A 24009-nucleotide genomic window follows, 5' to 3' on the forward strand; every position below is an offset into this window, starting at 1 on the left:
ATCATCAATATCTTTATTATTGGACAAATTTTGGAATTATTGCACTAATATTAACATATCATTTGGATTAGCTGGGTCCACAGAGGTGTCTCATTTAATTGACTGTTCTGCCACCAAACTTCCGATCAAAAACCTTTCGTTTAAATAGACACCAAAGCCGATAACAACTATTAGTATAATGACAAGATTAAGCTTTGCAAAACAACACTTCAATTAGCCTAATTAAACACTGGGTGTATGTCAATTTACAAGCCTAAAGATGTAAAGATGCTTTTTGCACAGTGAAGTGTACTGTCAACAGCGAGACGGTATAGCTCAGAATGGTCCAGAGTCCTTTACAGAGGGTATATTTAACTGTTTGCATAATCATATCAGAAACTACAGATGGCGCTGTTTCAGCAGTTTCATCTTTACTTGGCATGGTGTGAGTGTCAAAGCAATATAAATACATCTCTTCTGTATTTTTCCATTTCATTATAGTCCACGTTGACATTAGAATACTCAGGTTTTGCTCCACACTGTGTGTTCTTATTGTTAACTGCAAGATGGATTTCACAATCCGGGCCGCCACCTTTGAGGATTGTAAGGACATTTCTCGGATGATACTGGTGAGTTGATCATACTATTTAAAAACTTTTAGAAAAATAAAAACACTAATCAACTGTGTCATTAAATGAAAAATAAATTAGAAATGTATTACCCTAAGTGTATTGATGTAACGCACAAGCAGAAATGATAGCAAAATTATCTTTTAAAAATTATTTGAAAATGCATTGGATTGCATGTTCATAATACAGTGGTATGCAGGACTGACCCGTTGTACATGCAAAGTTAGCAAATCGGGCACCACCAATCTCTGGGAGTCCCAAAATTAAGCATAATTTTATCTGGGGACCCCTCTGTTCAAGCATTATGACAAATTATTGTCAGTGCTTGATTTTTTTTTTTTTTTTTTTTAAATTTAAAACACACATGATCAATTTTATTTGCTGTACATCATACCAATGTTTTTGGATAAAACTGAAGGGCTTTATTCTACAAAAATCTGCTAGAAAATTGAACAATTTATTAAAAATTTTAATCTGATCTGTATCAGATATACATCAAATATATATATATTTATTTATCTGTATCAGATATATGTATCAAATACAGATCCAATAAAGTTATTTTACACAAAAGGCAAAAGTTTGGTCTAAACCAGCTAAATAAAACACTGTTGTTGTACAATATAAAGATTGTAAAGCTATTGCTGGTTGTTCAAATCCAAAATTAGTTTTCTTGCTATGATAATAAATAGCCAGCTAATGTTTGCAATATAGCCTATTTCTTTATATACAATATCAATTTAGAATTTTTCACTGCCAGAAAGATAAAAGACTTTATATTTATTAAGTCTTTTTGTTATTGTATATTTTTTGTTTTTGAATATATATATATATATATATATATATATATATATATATATATATATATATATATTGCTACATGCATTTTGTATAATCACCATTATCCATTGACATACAGTATATGCAATTTTTGAATGTCCTTCAGCCTAGCTTGTACCATTCATTTTTTTCCTTTTTTATTTGATTTCACGAGGGCAATATGATTTAACAATTCCAATACAGACGATTAAACTATGTGCCGATGCGTGTATTATGGCTCTTAAGCATTTAATTTATGGAGTAAAATGCAACATGTATATTGCTAGAGTGGACTAATAAAAGGTTCACTCATTTTTCTTATCCTAAAACCACAACAAAGTCTACACGACACATTGAAAATATAATATCCAGACACCATATTAATTGAGCATTTTTGCTTGACAGTTAAGACTGGCTAGACTGGATACAGCTTTGATTTGATATCTAAAGAAAAATTAAGCGCTTGCTTTTTGCAGATGCACCTTGAAAACATTCAAGTTCAAAATGCTGTAAGCACACCTTAAATCATGTGACAAGGTAAATAACCAATCCGCTTCACATTTTATATGGATTATAAACATTAGAGCAACAACTGTTGACTGATGACTTGAGATTAATGAAAGCATCCAAACGCTGCGTTATTTTACTAATAATAAAAAACAACTTTTATCAGAGCTAAAGCAAGGGTTTGAAATGTGATCACCTACAGCCAATGAGAGAGCAGCATCCACTAGTATAGGTATCTGCAGGCCAGCAGGAGGTTGGGGGAAAAGTTAAAAGGGCTTATTTTTAGTCTATTTAGACCCAAAAAAACTGAGGAAAAATTTGTTGTTCCTATTACAAAGTCATGAAGTGTGAAATTCCCTGTCGTCGATCCAGTGTAGTCTTAGAGTATAAACCAAGTGTGCCGCAAGCCTACGTTTGAGTGAAGGTTTCGGCCGTTAGATCGCCCCCTGGGGGCTGGCTGCAGTACAAGTCATAAAGCCCGCCTCCTCCGTGTTAATGAAGGAGACTTGAGCCCAAATAAAAAAAAATATTACACTTGCAATAAAATGTCCCGAAAGATAGTCGTGGTCGATTAAGGCACTGGTTATTGTGCTGAAATAGGTGCAGATCTTCATTTTTGTAAACAGTTTGTTTTTAGCAGTAATTTAATGCTGGGCGTGTCATCGTGATTGACAGCTGTGATTGACAGTTTCTCAAAGCGCGGCGTCTGAGCTTCGGCAGGAGACTGAAGTAGACTGAAATGTTATTATTCGATTTCTGTGTTATTTTACCATGACAAAATGAGTTCAGCAGTAAACTATAGTTTCTGACATACATGATCCTGGTGGAACACTGTTTATTCGCTAAGTTCAGGGCTTTTTTCGGGCTTTATTAGTTTGCTGATACACGCCTAGCCACCCAAATAGCAAAACACAGTTCCGGCTAGATTCTCGCCTGCCGGAGACTTATCTCTTAGAGCTCAGACTGACTAATGTTACCTCTGCTGGACCTACTCCGGATGCCTGGACTCACTGCCCGATTCCAGTCCGAGTCAATCGAGCCAGATGCGGCGGCCGAGCGAGCCGGCGCTGCCGCATGCGAGCCGGAATCAGCCCGCGACGCCGCGAGTAAGTTATGCGCTGCAGCCCGGAGCTGGCGCGATTAAATATATAAAACCCTCATATTTGTTAACGTTATTACATCCATTTGTGTTGATATGACAGCAAACGCATGCTGAGAAGTTCGGGGGGCGTAGTTGATTTTACATGAAGCGTTTGGTTGGAAGCTCGACTCTGCTCATTTTCGCGGCTCCTCCTCTGGCTCCATCAGACAATCCTTCTGCGCATGTCTGGCTCCAATTTCAGCAGTCTTTTGCGACAGTTTGTGCCCGTCAAGCAGGCGTTTTGCCCTCAAGGCGTTCAATGGGAAAAAGGGCTGTCGCGTCGTCCATATTTTTTACAGTCATTGGTATAAACACAACAGCAACAAAATGCTACCCAAGATAGTAATGTAGTGTGAAAACATCTGTGACACAGCTATTTAGAAAATGGTGCAGTCTGAACTCGGCATTAGGAAATCTACCATTTTGCCAGGAAACTTGTCAATAATTTAGTGATTTAAAATTGGTCAGCCCCCTGGGCCCCTTCTGGCCTGAGGCCCCAGACATTTGCCTGCCCTGCCATATGAAACCATGCCAAAAAACCAAAGCCCTTTGGTTCTCAATAAAGAGAATCAGGACCAAGAAAAGGGTAATTTTATGAAATGAAGGAATAATGATCATTTAAGTAAACTGAGGTGAAGTAAATCTCGGTCTAAAAGTTAGTAATTCAATAATAAGTGTCAGCCATTTCCTAGTTGGATTGAAACAATGATAATTTTCCCTTATTTTTAGGTCTATCCAAGCTTGTATTATATACTGTACTTACTGCATGTGGAACTCTTTTTAAAAATGGGACCTGTTTTGAGATAGAGTTACCAGTTCTGTGAGGCAGGCAGCCTGGTCATGCATGCAAGAAGACTGATTCAAACAGTTTACTGAGAAGACTCAGTTCAATAGAATTATTTGTTTGTGAAACAGCCATCACAATAATGCTTTTTCAAAATCATATTAACTTATTGTAACCACATCAAATTATTGATCAAAATGTATTTATAGAAAATGGATTGCTCAAACATCAAAAGTGTGAATGTCAATACTGAAAAGACATTTAAATCAGAATTTTGCAATACATTTTTGATACACCTATTTTGAAATGCATCCCATGGTCCCGTGAAAATGCAATCCTACTTTTCTAAATGTTTGAATACAATTAGGGATTAATTATCATTCATATAATAATAAAATTATCATTAGGGATGATGTACGTTACACACATCAATTTGGGTAATTCAGTTTAAATTAATTTTGCAACTTATAAAGCATTTACAATCATATGTATAATCCATAAAACTGTAGCTGGAAATGACAAGTGTAAATTATATAGTTTAATTTTCATTCAGTAGCCTTTACCTGTCAGCTGTGACTGCTGTGCATTCTGAATCTCTGTCGCAAAGGAGAGGGGCAAATATTTTATTCTAATTCTAATTATTCTATATTCTAATCAGTCGTAATTTCTCAATTAATTTAATGTACGCCCTACTCATTGGGTAACAGTTTTGTATTTTGAAATAAAAAAGTGGACACTGCTGTAATGAACTGTAAAACTAAATGGTTCACTTGAGATAAGAACATATTACTCAGCATATACCAAACATGTAACAAGTAAAGCAATTGCAATACATGATAAAAAAAAAAAACGTTAGTGTCTTTTGTCATACTATTACATCATACTGAAACAAAATACAAAGTTTATTATTGTGCAGTAACCTTGTATATGCATAAAGATGAAGAGAAATTTTATTCCTCTATGATTTCTCATCTCATGACATTATTGTGACAAGTGCTCAAAATCAAAAAAAAAAAAAAGGAAAAGAAAATGTCACCATAGCATGGCAGAATTAAGCAATTGTGTTGAACTGTTTAAATTGTTTAACTATAGGAATTGGCAGAGTTTGAGAAAGTTTCTGACCATGTCAAGATCACACAAAGAGGTAAGGCTGATTGTTTCCCTTCTCCACTAAAATTACAATGATTTGCATGGAGCAATTCATACTGTGGGTTTCTATAATAAGAATTTGGATCTATAATCAACTGTACTTCTATTACTATAGATCTGGAGCAGGATGGATTTTCCAAAAACCCTTTTTTCCATGGAATTATTGCTGAAGTACCAGAACACTTAAAGTCCAGAGAGGGTGAGAGTAAAAACATAATTAACTATATTTTTCATTATTATTACTAAAGCAGATTAAAAACTGTTGTACCCTCTCTTTTTTGTTAAGCACAAAAGAAGACATTTTGAAAATTGTTGAAAAGCTGTAAACATTGACTTCCATATAGTGTTTGTTTTCTACGGTGACCGAAAGAGCTTAATGTGCTGCAATTTAAGAAACCACATGCAATTACAAAAAACACCAGCATATTAGGAAAAGATCTTCGTCTGTTTGACAGCACATGTGCTGCAAATTCTCATGATTCATACACATAAAAAAATAATAAAAACTGCCCTGCATTTTCCCACAACACAAACATTAATAAAACGTGCTGCATTTTCTCACAATGCAGAGAACTGAACACAACTGTAATGTTGTGAAAAACGTGATGGACGCTGCTGTGCTCTGACTATTTTCTTAGTGAAGTTGCATGTGATCTAAGGTGAGTTTTATGTTTGTTTATTTTAACATCCTGATTCCCTTGTCTTTAGTATGTATTAGCCTAAATAACTATAACCTAAATACCTTAATCCGTCACGTTTTAGGGTCTCCTTGAACCATTTCCTTTGCGTTGTAAGAAAATGCAGTGCGTTTTATTAATCGTTTGCATTGCGGGAAAATGCAGCATTTTTTTATGCGTTTGCAAAGTGTGGATTTGCTGCATGTGTGCTGTCAAACTGAAAGATCTTTTCTTAACTTGCTGCCGTTTTTTGTAATTGCACGTGTTTTGTTAAATTGCAGCACGTTAAGCTCTTTTGGCCACTGTAGTTTTCCTACAATGGAAGTCAATGGTCACAGGATTCTAACATTTTTCAAAATGTGTTCTACATGTGCTCCTCATACATGCAAATCATATGCAAGTTATTTTTTGCTATTAAACTGACAGAAATTATTTGCGTGACTTCATACCAAGGTCATACCAAGATCGGTTACTCTCTGTACTTCTACATGTACAACACGTGGAAAGGTCGAGCAGTGTACATGGTGGATCTGTATGTGATGGCAGAGTTCAGAGGTAAAAAAATACAAAACTGTATAATTTTGTTTAATTTTAAGTTTTTAAATAATCCATAAACTCAGACTGCTTAGCAATTTTCTTTGAGCATTTCCAGGCAAGGGCATTGGCAAGGCTCTGATGACCAAAGTTTCACAGGTAAATGATTTTTATCTGTGCTAGAAAATTGTTGCATAATAAATAAGCAAAGAATCACAAACTTTTATTTACCCTGCTGTGTTGACTATGTGTAAATCTGACATGTTTGTGATCGTGCTCCTCTCAGCTTGGTCTGGCTGCTGGTTGCACTCAGCTCAACTTCACTGTGCTGGACTGGAATAAGTCATCTCTGGACTTCTACCTGAAGCAGGGCTGCTGGGACGTGACCTCTGAACTCGGCTATCACTGCATGCGCTGTGAGGGTGAAGCTCTTCAACACTTGGCACAGGGAGAGCTTTGAACGATCAAGAACATTGGTTCCACTCTCAACTACTGTAGGTTACTAAGTTACACATGGCTAGATATGCACAGGAAGGCCGTAAGCTGAAAAATGGGCACATTTAAAAAAACAAAACATTTTGAATAAAATATTGAAAAGTTCAAATTTGCTTTTAATTTACTCTAGATATGTGACTAATTTGCAGTAGAACATTTTAGCTGAAACCTATAGTTCTTAGCCATTCATAAAAAAATGGCATCTACTATCAGCACTTTTAGATTTAAAAATCTAATCGGTGGAGGACATGACATACATTTCTACTGGTCACTTATGTCATATACTAATAAAATTTAGTATTTGTTGAAAAACATGTGCCTTTATGTTGTTATTTGCCTCTGACAAGATACTAGGCTGGGTGGCATGGTGGCTCAGTGGTTAGCATTATCACCTCACAGCAAGAAGGTTGCTGGTTCAAGTCTGGGTCAGTTGGCTTTTCTGTGTGGAGTTTGCATGTTCTCGCCATATTCGCGTTGGTTTCCTCTGGGTGCTCCGGTTCGCCCACAGTCCAAAGACATGTGCTATAGGTAAATTTAATAAACGAAATTGGTCATAGTGTATGTGTGTGTGTGTGTGTGTGTGAGTGAACGTGAGAGCGTATGGGTGTTCCCCAGTACTGGGTTGTGGCTGGAATATGCTGGAATAGTTGGTCAGTCATTATACACATAATGACACATAATGACATTTCAGCTTCTATAGCTTTGTTGATGACAAGGACCAGATGTATGTAACATTCAGCAGGTAACACAGTTTAAAAGAGCTCAGATTTTAGATGTGTAAGAGGTTTGTAAGTGTTAAAAGACCAATACCAAATAACTGTGGTAGGAAAGGTGTATTCACTAACATTCACTGGGCTTTAAAACTAAATTTAAACAAGATCAGTCTAATGAAAGCATATAGTTGTCACACTTTCTTTATCATGGGCCATTTGTTGAATTTAAGTTACATTGCATCTACATGCCAACTAATTCTCATTAGATTACAAGTAGATGGTTAGGTTAGGGTTGGGGTTGATGTAAACTGACATGTACCTGCAAAGTTTCTTATACAGTAGTCAGTTAAATGTCTGTTGAAGGAGCAGTATCAGCAGATATAAAGCAGACGTCTACTAATACTTAAATGGAGCATTAAAATAAAGTGTTTCCTAAAGTCCAAAAATAAAGGTGTGCTATAAAAGTGCCAAAGTGATAGTCTACCAGTTTATGTACAATTCAAAACAGTGATAATACAAAAGCTTGCAAGAATATTCTGGAAAAATAAGTCCAGATAAAGGAATCTCAATCAATCTGGAAAAGGTCATGAAAAGGGCATGCTCATGCAGTGCAAATTTAGGCCAAGTGAGGGTTTCCTGCACTGTAAAAAAATCCTGGTTGCTTTAAATTTTAAGATGAATCAAATTAACCTTATGAGTCCATTGAACTTATATTATGCTAAACTGACTTAAAACAGCTTTCATAACTTATAAAATCAAGCTAGAACATGATTAGCTTAGTTTAATAAGTTACAATGACCTAAAAACATCTCTCAAGTGCTCTGCACTCACAGTAAAAAACAAAAAACAAAATCAGGCTTACATGTAAATTCATTTTTCTGTTTGCTTATAAGTGCTTTTTTGAGTTTCAAATTACTGATAACTTGCATATGTAAAACACCATGGACAATGGTGTCAGCTAAAAAACATTATGTTTCACTGAAGAAGTCATCTTCATGTTGGACTGCTGGAAGGCGAGTAAATTTTCATATTTGGGTGACCTATTTTTTAGGCAAAATGAGCTGAGAACCACAACCAGCAGAAGCTGCTTGTAATGTTGCCTCGAAACATGCAAATTCCTTATAATTTCAAGTGATACTGATTCCTTACACCCTTTACAATTGTGATTCTGGCCTAATCAATAATTCACTGTTTTCTTACTGGAATTTCACTGTTTTTGTATTTACTATTGTTTTATGTTTATTGCCAAAACTTATTTTAGAACAAAATACTGAGCTGTAAGTAAATACATCTTGAACACGAAAGACATGCAAGTACCTCAGTCTATTATTTTAGTTACCTGTAACTTGTAATATTCTATGACTTATTAAAATGGTACTGTTATTTTCTAGCACTTAAAAATAAAACTGTGTAGCCCCATAGTGAAGACGACGAGCAAAAGTGACATTGTTACAAGCTGCTGTATCCAATGTACTGTGGATTCTGATGTTTCCTCTGTCCTATTGGTCATCAATAAAAATAGATTTACGCCGTTTTTGCAGCATGTGTTTTCACTTGCCCAAGCCTTTAATGCTATGTGATGTAGATTAGTGTTGAACAAAACTATGCACATCTAATTCTAAAATAAACATAATTAATGCCATCAAAGCTCCCTTCTGCATCAGTGACCACAGAATAAAGTGTAGTTGGAAGTGAAATTCACATTTGGCCAGCAGATTACTCCATTTCCCAGCTGTGGGAACAAAAGAAGCACGTCGCAGTTGCCAAAACTTAAACAACAGCGACATCAAGTGTTCGCCCAGAAAACTGATTAACGATATCCCACATTTAGGACTTTCTCCAGAGTACTTCACTGAGGAATTCAAACAATATTTCGATGTTAATAACAACTGAGACAACCGCGGTGTACATATGTTGTTTCATTTAATCCATTAAAACCTTAGCTGATTGGCAGGACAAAGTTTCATAAGCAAACCCAATGAGGGAAAAACACCATAAATCAGACTCAGGCTCTGATTTGCTCATTTTCTGACTCATAATAATCAAAGTCCTTGCCAGGAAACCATCCTGTTGTTTAGCTGTCATGGGAGTGGGAAGAGCAGAACTACACACTTCTCCACAATATTTATGGTAGGAAAGGAATAGGCAATTATTCGTCTGCACTATTTGAAATTTTATAGACCACAGAGGAGATAAAAATGACAACAGGTTCCAGAGATAGACTAAAGGAAATATTAGACTTGGGATTAACAGATAAAACCTCGCTCAAGCAAACATTTACATGTCATTTAAAGATAATGCAGGTTATTTTAATCACAGCTGTTTAAAATAACACACACAGTTCCTTCTGAAGGCCTCTAAAAAGTTTACATGGCTTCTATGACATTATGAACTGATTGAGGTTACCTGGCAGAAATGCATAAATATAAATAATAATCTTTTAATGTATTTTGTTTCTTAATAATAAATAATTTATTAAATAATATTTCTTGCATGACCCAATTTTTACACTATATTTTTAATAGGTTAAAATACTTAGTTCCTGTATTTATATTAGTTCCTAAATTTAAGTAACCTAAATTATAACTTGACGACGTAGTCGGGAGCGATGTCACCTCACAGCTAAAAAAGTCACTGGTTCGAACCTCGGGTGGGTCAGTTGGCATTTCTGTGTGGAGATTGCATGTTCTCCCCTTGTTAGTGTGGGTTTCCTTACAGTGCTCAGGTTTCCCCCACAGTCTAAAGACATGCGGTACAGGTGAATTAGGTATGCTAAATTGGCCATAGTGTATGAGTGTGAATGAATGAGAGTGTATGGGTGTTTCCCAGTGATGGATTGCAGCTGGAAGGGCATCTGCTGCCTAAAACATATGCTGGATAAGCTGGTGGTTCATTCCGCCGTGGAATTCTTTATTCTGATTTGTATTTATTTGTTTGCTTTAACTCTTATACAATATAGAATAGTAATGTATATTATGTATTTCAGTAATAACATTGTATTATAATATTAACTCTAAAACTAAATTTCTAATCAGCCAATCACACGGCAGCAACTCAATGCATTTATGCATTTAGACATGGTCAAGATGATCTGCTGCAGTTCAAACTGAGCATCAGAATGGAGAATAAAGATGATTTAAGTGACTTTGAACATATCATGGTTGTTACAGCTGGACAGGCTGCTCTGAGTATTTCAGAAACTGCTGATCTAGTGGGATTTTCAAGCACAACCATTTCTAGGGTTTACAGAGAATAGTCAGAAAAAGAAAAAAATAGCAATGAGTGCAAATTGGACGCAAATTTCTTGTTGATGCAAGAGGTCAGAAGGGCCAGACTGGTTTGAGATGATAAAAAGGCAACAGTAACTCAAATAACTTGTTACAACCGAGGTGTGCAGAAGAGCATCTCTGAATGCACAACACATCCAACCTTGAGGCAGATGAGCTACAGCAGCAGTAGACCACACCGGGTGCCACTCCTGTCAGTTAAGAACAGGAAACGCAATTCACACAGGCTCACCAAAATTGGACAATATAAGATTGAAGAAACATTGCCTGGTCTGATGAGTCTCGATTTCTGCTGCGACATTCGGATGGTAGGGTCAGAATTTGGCATAAACAACATGAAAACATGGATCCATCCTGCCTTATATCAACGCTTCAGGCTGGTGGTAAAGGTGGTGTATTGGTGTGGGGGATATTTTCTAAGCACACTTTGGGTCCATTAGGAGCAATTGAACATCATGTCAACGCCACAGCCTAACTGAGTATACTCATATACTCATCAAAACTCAACAATACTCATCAACAATCCTTTGATGGCTATTTCCAGCAGGATAACGCGCCATGTCATAAAGCGTGAACCATCTCAGACTGGTTTCTTGAACATGACAATGAGTTCACTGTACTCAGATGGCCTCCACAACTATTTAGGATGTGGTGGGATGAGAGATTCGCATTATGGATATGCAGCTGACAAATCTTCAGCAATTGTGTGATGCTATCATGTCAATATGGACCAAAATCTCAAAAATATTTCCAGTACCTTGTTGAATCTATACCATGAAGGATTAAGGCAGTTCTGAAGGCAAAAGGGGTTTAACTCGAGGTGTACCTAAAGTTTTAATGGGTGCCCTACAAAGGGTTATTTGCATTTATTTTATTTATTTTTATTTTTTGCATCTTATTTAAATCCCATTTAGCTATTATTTTAATATTAGAACTTTTGGATTATTATCCGATTTAATTTTAATTATTAACACTTGTTTAGTGACAATTATTTAATTGGAATTATATTTATTTGTCTGTTTATTAATTAAGTTATTTTCAATTTCCTCCAAATTTTTCCATGGACCACACTCCCCAACAGTTCCATAGTATATCCCCAAATTGTATATTGCTAAATAAATAGAGCCTGGTATAATATTTACCATATTAATGTTCTTTATACTTCTCTGGTTCTGTACACTATTAACATCCTCAAAATCTCAGCTATTATCTTTCATCCAGAAAGGTTTCATTCCAATTCCCTTTAAAACTAAAGCATCCCTTGGTATGTACATTGTGGTAACAATAATCAGCACTCTTTGCTTCATTAGTGCACGGCCACACACTGTAAAAAACCGTAGAGAACAACCAGTTCAACCAAGCATATAAAAGACGCGCACTTGTTGATCTGAGGCAGGACGGAGCTCAATCCTATTTCACTACAGAATAAGAATACTTGGCAGCGCACGAGGGAGGGGGGAGGAAATCTGTTTTCCACTGCTGTGCAGGACTCACTTCCCTGCAGTGCATACTTGAGCGCATGGACGCAGGAGTGCTTTGAAATGACACCTCTCGTGGACTAGACCATCATCTATCTATCAGTGAGAACACGAGCAGGTCATGCCAGAGATTCAGCTCCCTGGAAGACGTAAATAAAATGCAAATCCCTACTGGGCTACTGACAACACTCAGAGCAAGAATGAACAGAATACTGCTATGCCATCTGTGCCAGACGCGGTCCACGCAATAAACACGTCTCCATATACCAAAAGCACTGGCCGACTTGCTGGGGTCAGTCTTGCAAGTGCTGCATTTGCGCTCTGACTTGGAGAAGCGCTCGCGCACGGGACCTACCGGAGAGGCTCAGGGATGTTCTCGTGGATTACGGACACAATGATTGACGTGGAAGCTCCAGAACGGTGAACGACCCGCGTGCGCAACAATGCAGCGAATTTTCCAGAGGAGACGGATCCGCACGCTGCGCTGGGTCTGGTCGCTGATGGCCGTGCTCGCGCTGTCTCTGGCCGTGTGCAGTGCCATATTTACAGTGTGGACGCTGCGACAAACGCGGGACCTGTCGAGGTCTTTCCAAACTCTGCAGGAGCGCTTGGAGCAGGTAAACGCGATCGCTTTGGGGTTTGTCTTTCGATGCATGCATGCGTTCTTGCACACTCACTAATCACCATCATGCAATTATTTTTCGCATTGTCTTTATTTTAATATTCTGCCATGCACGATCTTGTGGTGCTGACAGTGAGAGCACTTTGCAAGCTTTTTCGGGGGTGAGGTATTCTACACACTATATCACGAGGAATGTAATTGTATCGAGGCACTTGATTATACAAACATACAGCTGCGGCACCGCTGGGGGTCTGCGGGACGCGTTTTTATGACCCTTCCAGACTTTGCGCGCGGGGTGCTGTGAGTTATGGCCTATTTAGTTTCTAAAGTCGCTGCCAAGTGTGATGATTTTGTTGCCAGTTTTGCTCCGTGTTTAGGGCAATTTACTGGAAATCTTGGAGTACTTGGCACGCGCGCGTCTCGGAGCCAGCTGACATTGCCTTTTAAGCATCGCGTCTCGTAAAGCAATTGTGTAATTATGGTGAAATGATTTGCAACTCGTAAGCTACTATTAGAGTCTTATAGCCTGCCCTCAAGCACAGATGGGTTGCACTGTCAGAAGTGTGTGTTGTCATGAATGTCAGTATTGTTTTAATTACTGGAACAGAAGTGGCTTATTTCTTCCGCCGATGTGGACGGAACAGCGCGCTGAAGTGAAGGCTCATGAATCACACACAACTCTTCCAAACACCGCTACTGAACACAGCACGAAACACACACAGCAACCACTGCGCGACTCCAGAATTAATGACTCTTATGATCCGGTTCTTTTTAGGGAATCAAACTATGCTGCGTGTGTAGAACGACTGCCGAACGAATGACTCTTATGATCCGATTCTTTTTTAAGTGTTCAAATAATACACTTATAAACGCACAAATGATTTTTGTGTATGATTTTGTTTTTGGTGAATCGAACTGGCACCTATTATGGAGTTCAAGAACTGGATGAACCTCTTAAAGTAATTTGCTAGTTCACACCAAAAAAGTCATAATTTACTCACTTTTTATTTGTTTTTAGACCTTTACAAATTTTTGTTCTGATCAATAAAAAAAGAAGATATTCTGAAGAATGGTGAAAACTGGTAACTATTGACTTCTATATTTGTTTTTCCTACTATGAAAGTCAGTGGCTTTTCAGCTTTCTTTAGAAAATCTTGTGTTCACCAGAATAAGGAAACTCATAAAGGTTTGGAAACTCTTAAGAATGAGCAGATAGCGAGTAATTAAAAAAAATTGTGTAAATGGAGTAATCATTTAGTGACTGAAAATGAAAGGCTACCACGCTTTTGTGCTTTTATTTAATATAAAGCCTAAGCGGGCAACACAGCGGTGCATTGAATAGCGCTATTGCCTCCCAGCAAGAAGGTCATTGGTTTGAGCTCTGGTTGGGTCAATTGGCTTTTCTGTTTGGCATATGCTTGTTCCCTCCATGTTGGCGTGGGTTTCCTCCGAGTGCTCCGGTTTCCCCCCACAGTCCAAAGACATGTGCTATAGGTGAATTAAATAAGCTTAATTTGCCGAAGTGTATGTGTGGGTGTGAATACAAGAGTGTATGGGTGTTTCCCAGTGCTGGGTTGCAGCTTGAAGGGCATCCGCTGAGTAAAACATATGTTAGATAAGTTGGCGGTTCATTTCGCTGTGGTGACCCCTGATTAATAAAGAGACTAAGCCGAAAATGAATGAATGAATAAATAAATAAAGCCTAAGCATTCCAGAGCAGTGAGATTTGTTTTTCAGAATTAGGGAGCATTTCATTTAATTCCACCATGGAATAAGATCAATTTTATCTGACTTTTATGTGATTGTTTTGAATTTCACAGTTCTTTTCAGTATGCAACGTCGTCTCTCACAGTTTCAGTTTTTATACTTGAAACTGCTCATTTGTATCAAAGTTCTGAGAAAAAGTTAACTCAGAATTTTGTAAATAAGCTTCTCGCTGCAAGAAATCCCATAAATCACAATTGAAAGAAATTATAGAAATAGAAAGAAAAAAATTGGTAAAACTGCAAGAAACAGACTTATAACTTTAAAAACGTAGTTATTCAGAGAATTCAAACAAATAAAAAAGGTCTGAATCAGAATATAAGATAATAAGATAGTAACTCACAATATTGATAAATAAAGTCCTCATTTTGAGGAAGTCAGAATTATGAATCATCAAATTTTAAACATAGATTCACAAGAATGCTGAATTTCTCAAAACTGTCAAATAAAGTAAAAATTGAGCGATATATAACTGACAGATGCCACAAATAAAACTTGAAATTATATGAAAATGACAGAATTGTGAGTAATGTTGCAATTACATCTTAATTTGTTTATTTTTTAATCTGTGATTTAAGAAGCGTTATTGGTTTGTCATCATGGGACAATAACTAGTTTCAAGGTTTAGCGCGATTTGGAAAAGTCAAAGTTTTAAAACAGCCAAATTTTTCTGTTATACCATACCTACAACATTTTTTAGGGCAACAGTATCTCCCGCAGAAAAGGAGCCTCTGCAACAAAATCTATTGTTCCAAAATAGTATAAATGTCTCTTAAAATAAAATATATTGTGTTCAATGGGGAAAAGGTTGTTTTTTTACCCAGAAATTTAAAAAGAACATATTTTAGAGCAGTAATCATAATAGGATACCATAAAATTTTTATCCACGGTTATCATACTGTCAGAATCTTATTCCGGCCCATGCCTTGTCATAACTACATAAGTCATTCATTTTCTTTTCAGCTTCGTCCCTTTATTAATCAGGTGTCACCACAGTGGAATAAACCACCAACTTATCCAGCATATGTTTTACGCAGTGGATGCCTTTTCAGCTGCAACCCATAACTGGGAAACACCCATACACACTCATTCACACACATACCAAACGAACAATTTAGCTTACCCAATTCACCTATAGTGCATGTCTTTGGACTTGGAGGAAACCCACGCAAAAGAGGGAGAACATGCAAACTCCGCACAGAAATGTCAACTGACCCCGTCTAGGCTCAAACCAGCGGCCTTCTTGCTGTAAGGCGATCATGCTCAACTACATAATTAGATTACATTAAAATCTAGACCCACTCCCGACTGAACCATCACTGTTCAGAAACATCTTAAAGACATCAATCCAATCAGGATCTGAGATGTCAAAAAAGAAACGCATAGGCAGGTGTTGCTTTAAACATAAGCACATGTATTAAATAAATTCATTCTCTAAACACTTTTTGTGAACTCTTTGACACTTAATTAACATTAGTGAGGTTTTTAATCCATGCTATTATAAGCAGCCTACTTTATGCATATTGGAATGTAGTGAATATGACTTCGGCAGATTTTCAGAAATTGTATAAAAATATGAACTGGCATGATCTGCATTTCTGTGTGATGTGCTATAATGAAGAGTTGGCAGCAGTGCAAAGTTTTTCCACTTTTCCACGTGCATGAGCTATTGTGAATTATAATTTAATAACTACATTCCAAACTTTTAACCCCTAAAAAGTATTTTTAAAGAAGTGTTATTAACCACTGTCTGAGGTCACACACACACACACGCAACTCTAACTGTGTCTTTTGTAGCACAGTACAGTTATTGTGCACTTTGCATGGAGTAGACTGAACCTCCAGATGGATAGGTACTCACTTCATCTCGGGGCACAACCACAGTTTCGGTTGCCAGACATTTGTTAAACTGCTGACAAAGCTTTCACATGCTTGTCACATTGTTTGTCAGCCTTTTCTTTTTCACTTAATTTAAAGCTTCCTTTTAACAGAGAAGCATTCCCGGAATGTATTGCATCAAGGGGTAAAAAACCCTACAAGGTGTTGTTAATGGCATTTAGGGGAAGTGGTTGACCTATTAAAAACTCAATTTCAATGTTTTCCATGCTTCTGGCGACTGTTTGTTTGTGTCTCGCTCAGGAACGCCTCCAGATTATTTCAAAAGGCTATGACTACTGCATGGGTTACCCGCAAAACGCCAGTTAATAGAAGCCAGCAGTGTTTCTCTCCAGTGGCCTGCTCAATCCTGACACACATATTTAGGTTCCATTCCTGGCCCGGTCATGCTGGTCGCGTCTGTCTTCCATATCTGTCTGCAAAAGCTGTTGAGAGTGATGAAAAATTGGATTCTTTTTTCTGCTCTCACTTGTTATTTCTCTCTCTCCTTCAGGTGAATATGCAGCGTAAGGCCATCTTCCAACTGATCCTGGAAAAACGCGAACTGTTGGAGAGCCAGAGGTTCCGCAGAGATGGTACTGAAGGACATCATATGTCATAATGTCAGGCAGAAAGCCAGTTACTGAAATGCATTGCACAGAGGAGAAGAAATGACAGCTTTACTTACAGACTATTTATTAAAACAAGCTCTTTGACGGAAATCGAATGAAACCATAGGGATTTTAAAAATGCAGGAGAAAAACCCCAAGCGTAAAACCGACACACGACAGCTGTTGTCAAAAAACCTTGGATCACCTGCAGTCTTTCCAGCTGCAGAGGAATCTTTGGTTGTTGCACGCAATATTTACACAGACCAAACCGTTTTTGGACACCAAGGCACCTTGGGTAAACCATTGGGCATGTGTTTCCAAAAGCTGCAACAGGAAACAGTAGGCAGCAGGCTGAATGACAGCAGAAATTACAGGTTTGAGCTGGATGGACACGCACCCGGCGAAAACCAACTGGCACAAGGACCGCAAGGGTACAGTGGTTTTAGCAAGCATCTAAAAAGAGTGACCCCTGCATTGAAGCCTGAAATAGCTTTAATTACCAATAGACTATAATTCTGCAATTATGCGATAAGGAATCTCGAGGCCGGTGGAAAAACCAGTGCCAACAGGGTAAAAACAACAAGCCGCGGCCAAAAAGATCAACAAAATAAACATTGGGGAAGAACAGATGGGCCGTCAGAAGTCTAATGAGCAGCCGCAAGTCTTCAGCTGACACCTGACGGCTGTCTGATTTCCGAGCCAAAATGCTTATCCACAATCATTCCTCAAAATATGCTGTTTTCCTAGCCCAGAATAGTGCCCCTTGGGGACAGTCACGGCTTCGAGCTTAAACGGTCAGCCAGAAATAACAGTCGTTTAACCATTTCTGAGAGGTTCCTTTTGAAGTCTGAAACGTAGGTGATCAGTCAGTGCACATTTTGACGGACTAGCAGGAGTTCAGACAGCTCCCCTGAGGCCAGACTCGAGAGTCTCCGGAGAGGGGCAAAGAAAAAAACAAAACCCACACATTTCTCAAGGTGGTTTGTTTGAATTATTGCGTTCGGTTGAACGGTAGCCATAGCTGTTAATCTATCTCATTTCACATGAATATTATTTTCTGCATGAGAAAGGTTAGGAAAGAGCCAACGATTCATTTTTCTTAATTTTTGCCTCGTTGTTGACTAGAACCAGCTGCTGGGGTGAACGCAGAAAATTCTGTGCGGAGTGCCTGTTACTGAAAACAAAAGACTAGGAGAAGTGTAGAACAGAGCTGAAAGGAAATATTTCACCATCTGCTTTGACAATCAGGACCTCAGCTGGTGTATAAATTATTTTTGATTAATCCATGATGTTTGCATCTGCACAGCTGTTTAACGCTGGAAGATGCAGGAGCTCCTCATGGATGACTCTTATCTGCATTTCAGATGCACAGAGTTCTGTCTCTTTTTCCAAAACATGCTTTTCTTTTGTTTTTGTCTTGCTAGTGGGAGGGAAGAAAGGAAACGGACGAAAAGTGGCCTCTCATTTTGAGAGTAAGTAGACAACATTGCAGATCATTTCATTTCTCAATCAGACACCCAAATTGCTATTGAACTATCCCAGTCTAATATGTATTCATTTGTCAACAGTAACCAGTGATTCCTTCCAAAAAGGTGAGTTATTCCGGGAGTATACTGTATGCATGCGTAATGTGGAACATTTTGTGAACAGAGGAATATTGTCTAATAATGTGTGTGTGTCTCAGTTGGAAACGAAGGAGTCATTAAAGGATGGACTGAGGAGCAGCTGAATATGAGCAGGGCAGTGAACTACAATTCAGAGACCGGCACCTTCAGAGTGGAGCGTAGCGGCGTCTACTTCGTGTATTGTCAAGTAAGTTGTTTTTGCTGACTTTTCTGGCACAGTGGTAGCATAGCTATGTATATAGTGTGTCTGCAATCACCGCAATTAAAGCTAGAAAACAGGATGTGGAACTGCATTAAATTTAAGTGTCATAAAAATAACCAGAATTTCCAAGAAATCAATTTAACAATGATAGATACGATCGAGACTGAACAATATATGCTATACAGATGAATACATAGACAGACAGATACTGTAAATTCCTCGTTTCAAATCAAATTCCATTACCGCTTTCTGTGGTTCCTCCAAAACCAAATCAAAGAGCTTCTGGTTTAATCATAACTTTTCTTTCTCTTGCGCTGTGTTAAAGGCCTTCATGCTCTGTCTCCTGCACTGAATTGGTCTCTCATAACATTCCTGTTTCATTCTCTTTCTCCTGCCGTTTGGCACCATCTGTGTTTCCACCCCCAGGTACACTTCAACGAGAACCAGAGTCAGTATGTGAAGCTCGAAGTGTCCATTCCTAAAGGCCCTTTGCTCCAGTGCATTGAAGGGTACGGAACCACTCCAGCCTCTGGCTCTCACAGGTTTCACTTCCTGAAGCCATGCCAGGTCTCCGGCCTCCTTCGCCTTAACAAGGGGACCGAGCTGAAGGCTGTCACCGGAGCTTCCTTCAGTCTGCAGACGTCAGGCAAGCACTATTTCGGCCTCTTTAAAGTCAACTAGATGCACTGAGAGTTTCCAGACACCTCAACTGTACGGACAGCAGACTTTTATAGTTTTCCACAGATCACTGGTCTAAAGTATCTATCCTGAACTTGTCTCTTTGAACCCGACATTGCCTTAACAGAGAGAATTTTGACTCTGAAAGAAACATTTTTTTTAAACAGCTGTGCACGGTCATGGATGACCCCTTTATGAGCACAAGTGGCCTTCAGTGCAGATGTCATCAGGATGTTATTGCCTGCTCAACTTGCCTTGTTGGACCAATTTATGGAGAATCATTTGGTACTATGCTGGTTTGGCTGCAAATGCCTTATTAAACACAAACCAGCACAATTTCTACTATATAAATATAGCTTTTAATTACAGCATACCAGAGATGTTGCTCCAGCAGCGTGGTTGGCTTATATACTGGCATAACCAGTTTGAACAGAAGGAAGATGAATTTTCAGCAGCTTTCCTGGCCACTACAAGCATGAGAGGTTTCACCACTGGTTACTTGGCTGGACCAAAATGGAGTTGCCCCAGTTCCTGAACTGCCTTACCACTGGATGGGTTCAGTGCAGAAAAATGAAGGTTTTGGTTGGTCGTTATGAAAGCACAGAGGGCCTAAATATGCATTGAATGATACATGAAACTTTAGTTGTTGCAAAAATGCCACATTTCTCTCCAAATACACTGTCACTGTGACATACCAAACATATAATAATATTTATCAGTAAAAAGGCAGTGACTTAAAGCAGATGATGTATCTTGTGTACTGTACTGTTCCTAAAGTGGACTTATGTGTACATATAGCATGAAGGTTGATGGCGTGGACCCTTAAAAAGTCACAATATGCCTTTGGTTTTTATATAATGTGCAATTTCATGTCTATTTTTAATTAGTTTAAGTAAAGTTACAGATTTTTTTTTTACACCACCTTAAATTCATTTAATCTCACTAATTAGAAATGTATGAAACCACTGGTGAGTCAAATCTGTTAATGTCTACATGATTTCCGCTTCTGAAGCCTTTCATAAATCTTGTCAATGAATTAAATCTTAAATGGAGATCACAACCGCTGTTTTAAATGCACTTTGCCTCAAATGGGTTTCCTTATAATTCAACCGGCTTCCTCTTTGTATTTCCTGAACCCTCATGCGGACCCCTGCAAAACCTTTTTATTTCCACTTGCTTCTGGACTCTCACTTCCTGAATCCAAATTGTTGAAAACCTTTGAGGAAAAACATGTGCTTATTCCCTACTGGTCTCTAGCCCCATTCCTTCCCCCTTTGTCTGCTCACTACTTTTTTTTGTCTGTTTGGGTTCACTCCTTGAACAAAATCTACATTTGGCTAGCGGGACCATTTTTTGCTTTTAAAACATCCAAGATAAACCTGACTGGTTGGAGATGAAGTGCTGGCAGATTCAGCGAGAGTCAACATGTGAATTTGAGGTGAAGGAGGCAGTTTTGATATTAAAAAATACACACAAAATGCTTCTTCCTTACAAGGCTATATTTGTTTAGATCATATGAAAAAAATCTATACAAAATTTGACTGTATATGAGACTGAAGTTTCTACATTAACGATAATGGAGTACATGCACACAGACTTTAAATTTCAGTCAGCCAGTTCCAGGACTTCTGGTAAATAGAAATCTTATAAAAAAATAAAAAATAAAATAAATAAATAAAATTAATAATAAATAAAATCACGGCATTTAAGATCTGATTTCTTTAAAAATCAGCGATCTTCACTGCCTGGCTGAGATACAATATGAAGTGTGCATCAGACCAAACTAGAAGCACTGTGTTAAATTCTATTTTTCTGTGCCATGTCTTATAGAAATTATAAAAAAATATAGAAATATAGAAATTAGTTTTACTGCAGTGTAGGTATGGGATGATAACCATTTTCAAGGTATACTGCGGTTTGTAAAAGTCAAGGTTTTAAAACCACCAACATTTTCTGTAATACCATTCCTAAGGTATGTGTAAGAGTTTTTATTTACATTTTTTAGGACAACAGTATCTCTAGCAGAAAAAATATCCAAAGAGCTTTTAAATTGTAAAGAAATCAGTGTTTTGGAAACAAATGAAGACAGCAGAAGTCAATGCGTCATTTTCATTATTCAGCCTGACATGTTTACTGCTCCAAAATTTTATAAATCTTAAAACAAAAAACAACAAAATAAAATTATATACATATATATCTATATACACGCACATGGAATAAACACACACAAAATGAAATAACTCAACATAATCATATTGCATTTGAACTCTTCATATATTGTTTTCAAAGGGGATTTTTTTTACACAGACATTTAAAAAATATATATTTTAAAACAGTAATCACAATACCGTGATATTTTTTTTCCAAGGTTATCATACCATCAGAATATTATACCATCCCATGCCTAACTGCAGTGTTTTCAATGGAGTTTCTGCACTCGGCTCGCATGCTGCTAATGACGGCGGCTGCGATTCAACAGTCTTTTGTCTCTTTTTACTCATTAACAGCCAAATGGATGCTTAAGTGTATTTAACTAGTTATATTTGAATTACATTACAACATCGATGCTGTAAAAGTATCCTGTAAAATTGAAAAGTCACATAAACCTTTCTCTGCAGGTTCATAATAAGTTGAAAAACACTGGCTGTGCATACAGCCCATTAAGAATGAATCAAGAATGAAATTCAGTAGATTTTCAAAGCCCTAGGTAACAGTGTTACATACCTTACATTAAAATAAATAAAATAAGTCAAAGGACAAATAAGCAACTTGAAAAGTAGAAAATATACATAACCATAATAATTCAACAATTACCTGGATGTAAATATGCTGTGTAGTCAAATATGGCTCCAGACAAAAACACCTGCCTTATGGATCCATCTTATTTTGCAGCATCACAGCTTTTTCTTGTGTAAGAAACAGATACATTCATTATAAAAACCGTAAAACTATTTGGACAACAAATGTATGGTTAATAACACTACAATAAAATATGAGAGCAAATACAAAGTTTGCATAATAAAACAGCAACGTACCTTTTTAAACTGCAATGTAATATAGATGGAAACAAATAATAAGACGTAACGTTAGCCTACATTCATGTTAAGATGGCCGCGCTCGCTCTTACATTAAAATAAAGACTGCAGCTTTAACGGTAAAGTCGCACAGAAGCAAGACTCGTGAAAATGTGGGTGAGTCAGTTGTAAATTCATTAACCATCCTGCAGGATTAAAAATAACTTGTTCATAAGAGTCATTTGTTCGTGAAACAGTCATTTGTGAGAAGATTGGCTCTTCTTTGTCAAAATCAGAAAGAAGCAAACGACAACTTACTTGTTTTGCGAGGAGTCCTTTGAATAGAAGATCTGAACGTCGAACTACTGAAACACGAGCGAGTTTAAGGCTGTTTCGTGAGTAATAATCTCACTCATTACAACGGTTTATATGAGTAATTTTTTCGTTGAATTGAATAACCCAGCTTGCACTGCGTTCGTTGTTTCATTCAGGGTAAAAAGCCTAACTTAGATAAGATACACAGCCGGCCGGAAGTGCAATATGCACATCAATATAACAGCAGTTTTTATGACACAGTAAAACAATAATTCATATTTTAACAATACTGTGATGGATAGGGTTATGGTAGGAGTAGACGTTAAAAATACAATTTATTGGGTAAGTTAATAGATAACAACACGAGGTACAACTACTGTTTTTACGATACTGTGAAGGTTGGGGTTAGGGTAGTGGTAACTTAGAGGTTAATAAAATACAATAAATGGGAAATTTAAAAAACAATGTAAATGATTTTCTTTAACTTTCGGCTGCTGATACGCACATATCGCGTCAATTTTTACAATAATATTTTTACAGAGATGGTTGGATTGGGTTAGGGGTATACATTAAAAATATATAATTTATTGAGTAATTTAATAAATAACATAAATAATACTCGGTGCAACTCCTGTTTTCACTTTACTGTGACGGTTGGGTTTAGGGTTGGGGAAGGGGTAGATGTTAAATACAATTAATGAGAAATTTAATAAATCAGGTGTCCTAACATTTTATCCTACCATCAGATTATGCTACCAACACTGTAATTGAATGGCTCTGAGTTTAAGGTTAGCTGATGTTAGGGATTAGGTGGGTTAGGGCAATATTACAGCTTAATATCACACTTCTCCTCATGAAAATTTACACTGGTAGCTAAATCTGATGGGGAGCATATTGTGTCATCAAAATGTGCTACCTACTTTTTGAATGGAAGGTAGGACAATCTGAAAAGGTAGGACAATTGACAGAACACCGGCTGCAACCATATCTGATATAGCAGCAACCACTATGAACCCTTACACAAGACTGTTAGGATGTTTTTAACGGTCATCATAATAATCTTGAATCCTTTAAAGTTTTTAACATTTAGATAAAAAAAACATATGTACAA

The 24009-nt window shown here is 37.4% G+C and overlaps 2 protein-coding genes and 1 long non-coding RNA gene across 4 annotated transcripts in view; 2 read left to right on the top strand and 1 right to left on the bottom strand.

Annotated features, from left to right (window-relative positions):
• The window catches only part of LOC147835959 (uncharacterized), a 38570-nt gene extending 15269 nt beyond the window's left edge, over positions 1–23301 (bottom strand). The window contains exons 1-2 of the long non-coding RNA XR_015495549.1: positions 22902–23301; positions 22384–22475 (exon numbers count right to left, since the gene is read on the bottom strand). This is a non-coding gene — a long non-coding RNA (uncharacterized LOC147835959). The remainder of the gene's footprint in view (positions 1–22383; positions 22476–22901) is intronic.
• On the top strand, positions 377–7026 carry sat2a.2 (spermidine/spermine N1-acetyltransferase family member 2a, tandem duplicate 2). Of its 2 annotated transcripts, none has more exons than XM_087259258.1 (6): positions 377–608; positions 4952–5003; positions 5124–5207; positions 6139–6240; positions 6329–6378; positions 6506–7026. In XM_087259258.1, exons 1-6 carry the CDS (start codon positions 546–548, stop codon positions 6677–6679), a joined length of 525 nt encoding a protein of 174 aa, XP_087115384.1. In that variant the 5' UTR covers positions 377–545; the 3' UTR covers positions 6680–7026. The 2 variants fall into 2 exon arrangements, with proteins under 2 accessions (XP_087115384.1, NP_001008598.1); NM_001008598.1 differs by having other exon boundaries at positions 474–608; positions 6338–6378.
• Positions 12307–20626, top strand: tnfsf12 (TNF superfamily member 12). Its single transcript, NM_001076607.1, is given in 6 exon segments — positions 12307–12809; positions 16968–17049; positions 18489–18536; positions 18633–18656; positions 18749–18876; positions 19318–20626. Coding segments are annotated over 6 exon segments (711 nt in total). The 5' UTR covers positions 12307–12635; the 3' UTR covers positions 19573–20626.
• Positions 23302–24009: the final 708 nt, after the last annotated feature.

Source organism: Danio rerio, chromosome 7 (assembly GCF_052040795.2).
Source record: "Danio rerio strain M-AB ecotype USA chromosome 7, GRCz13ab, whole genome shotgun sequence".
NCBI classification, from domain to species: Eukaryota; Metazoa; Chordata; class Actinopteri; order Cypriniformes; family Danionidae; genus Danio; species Danio rerio.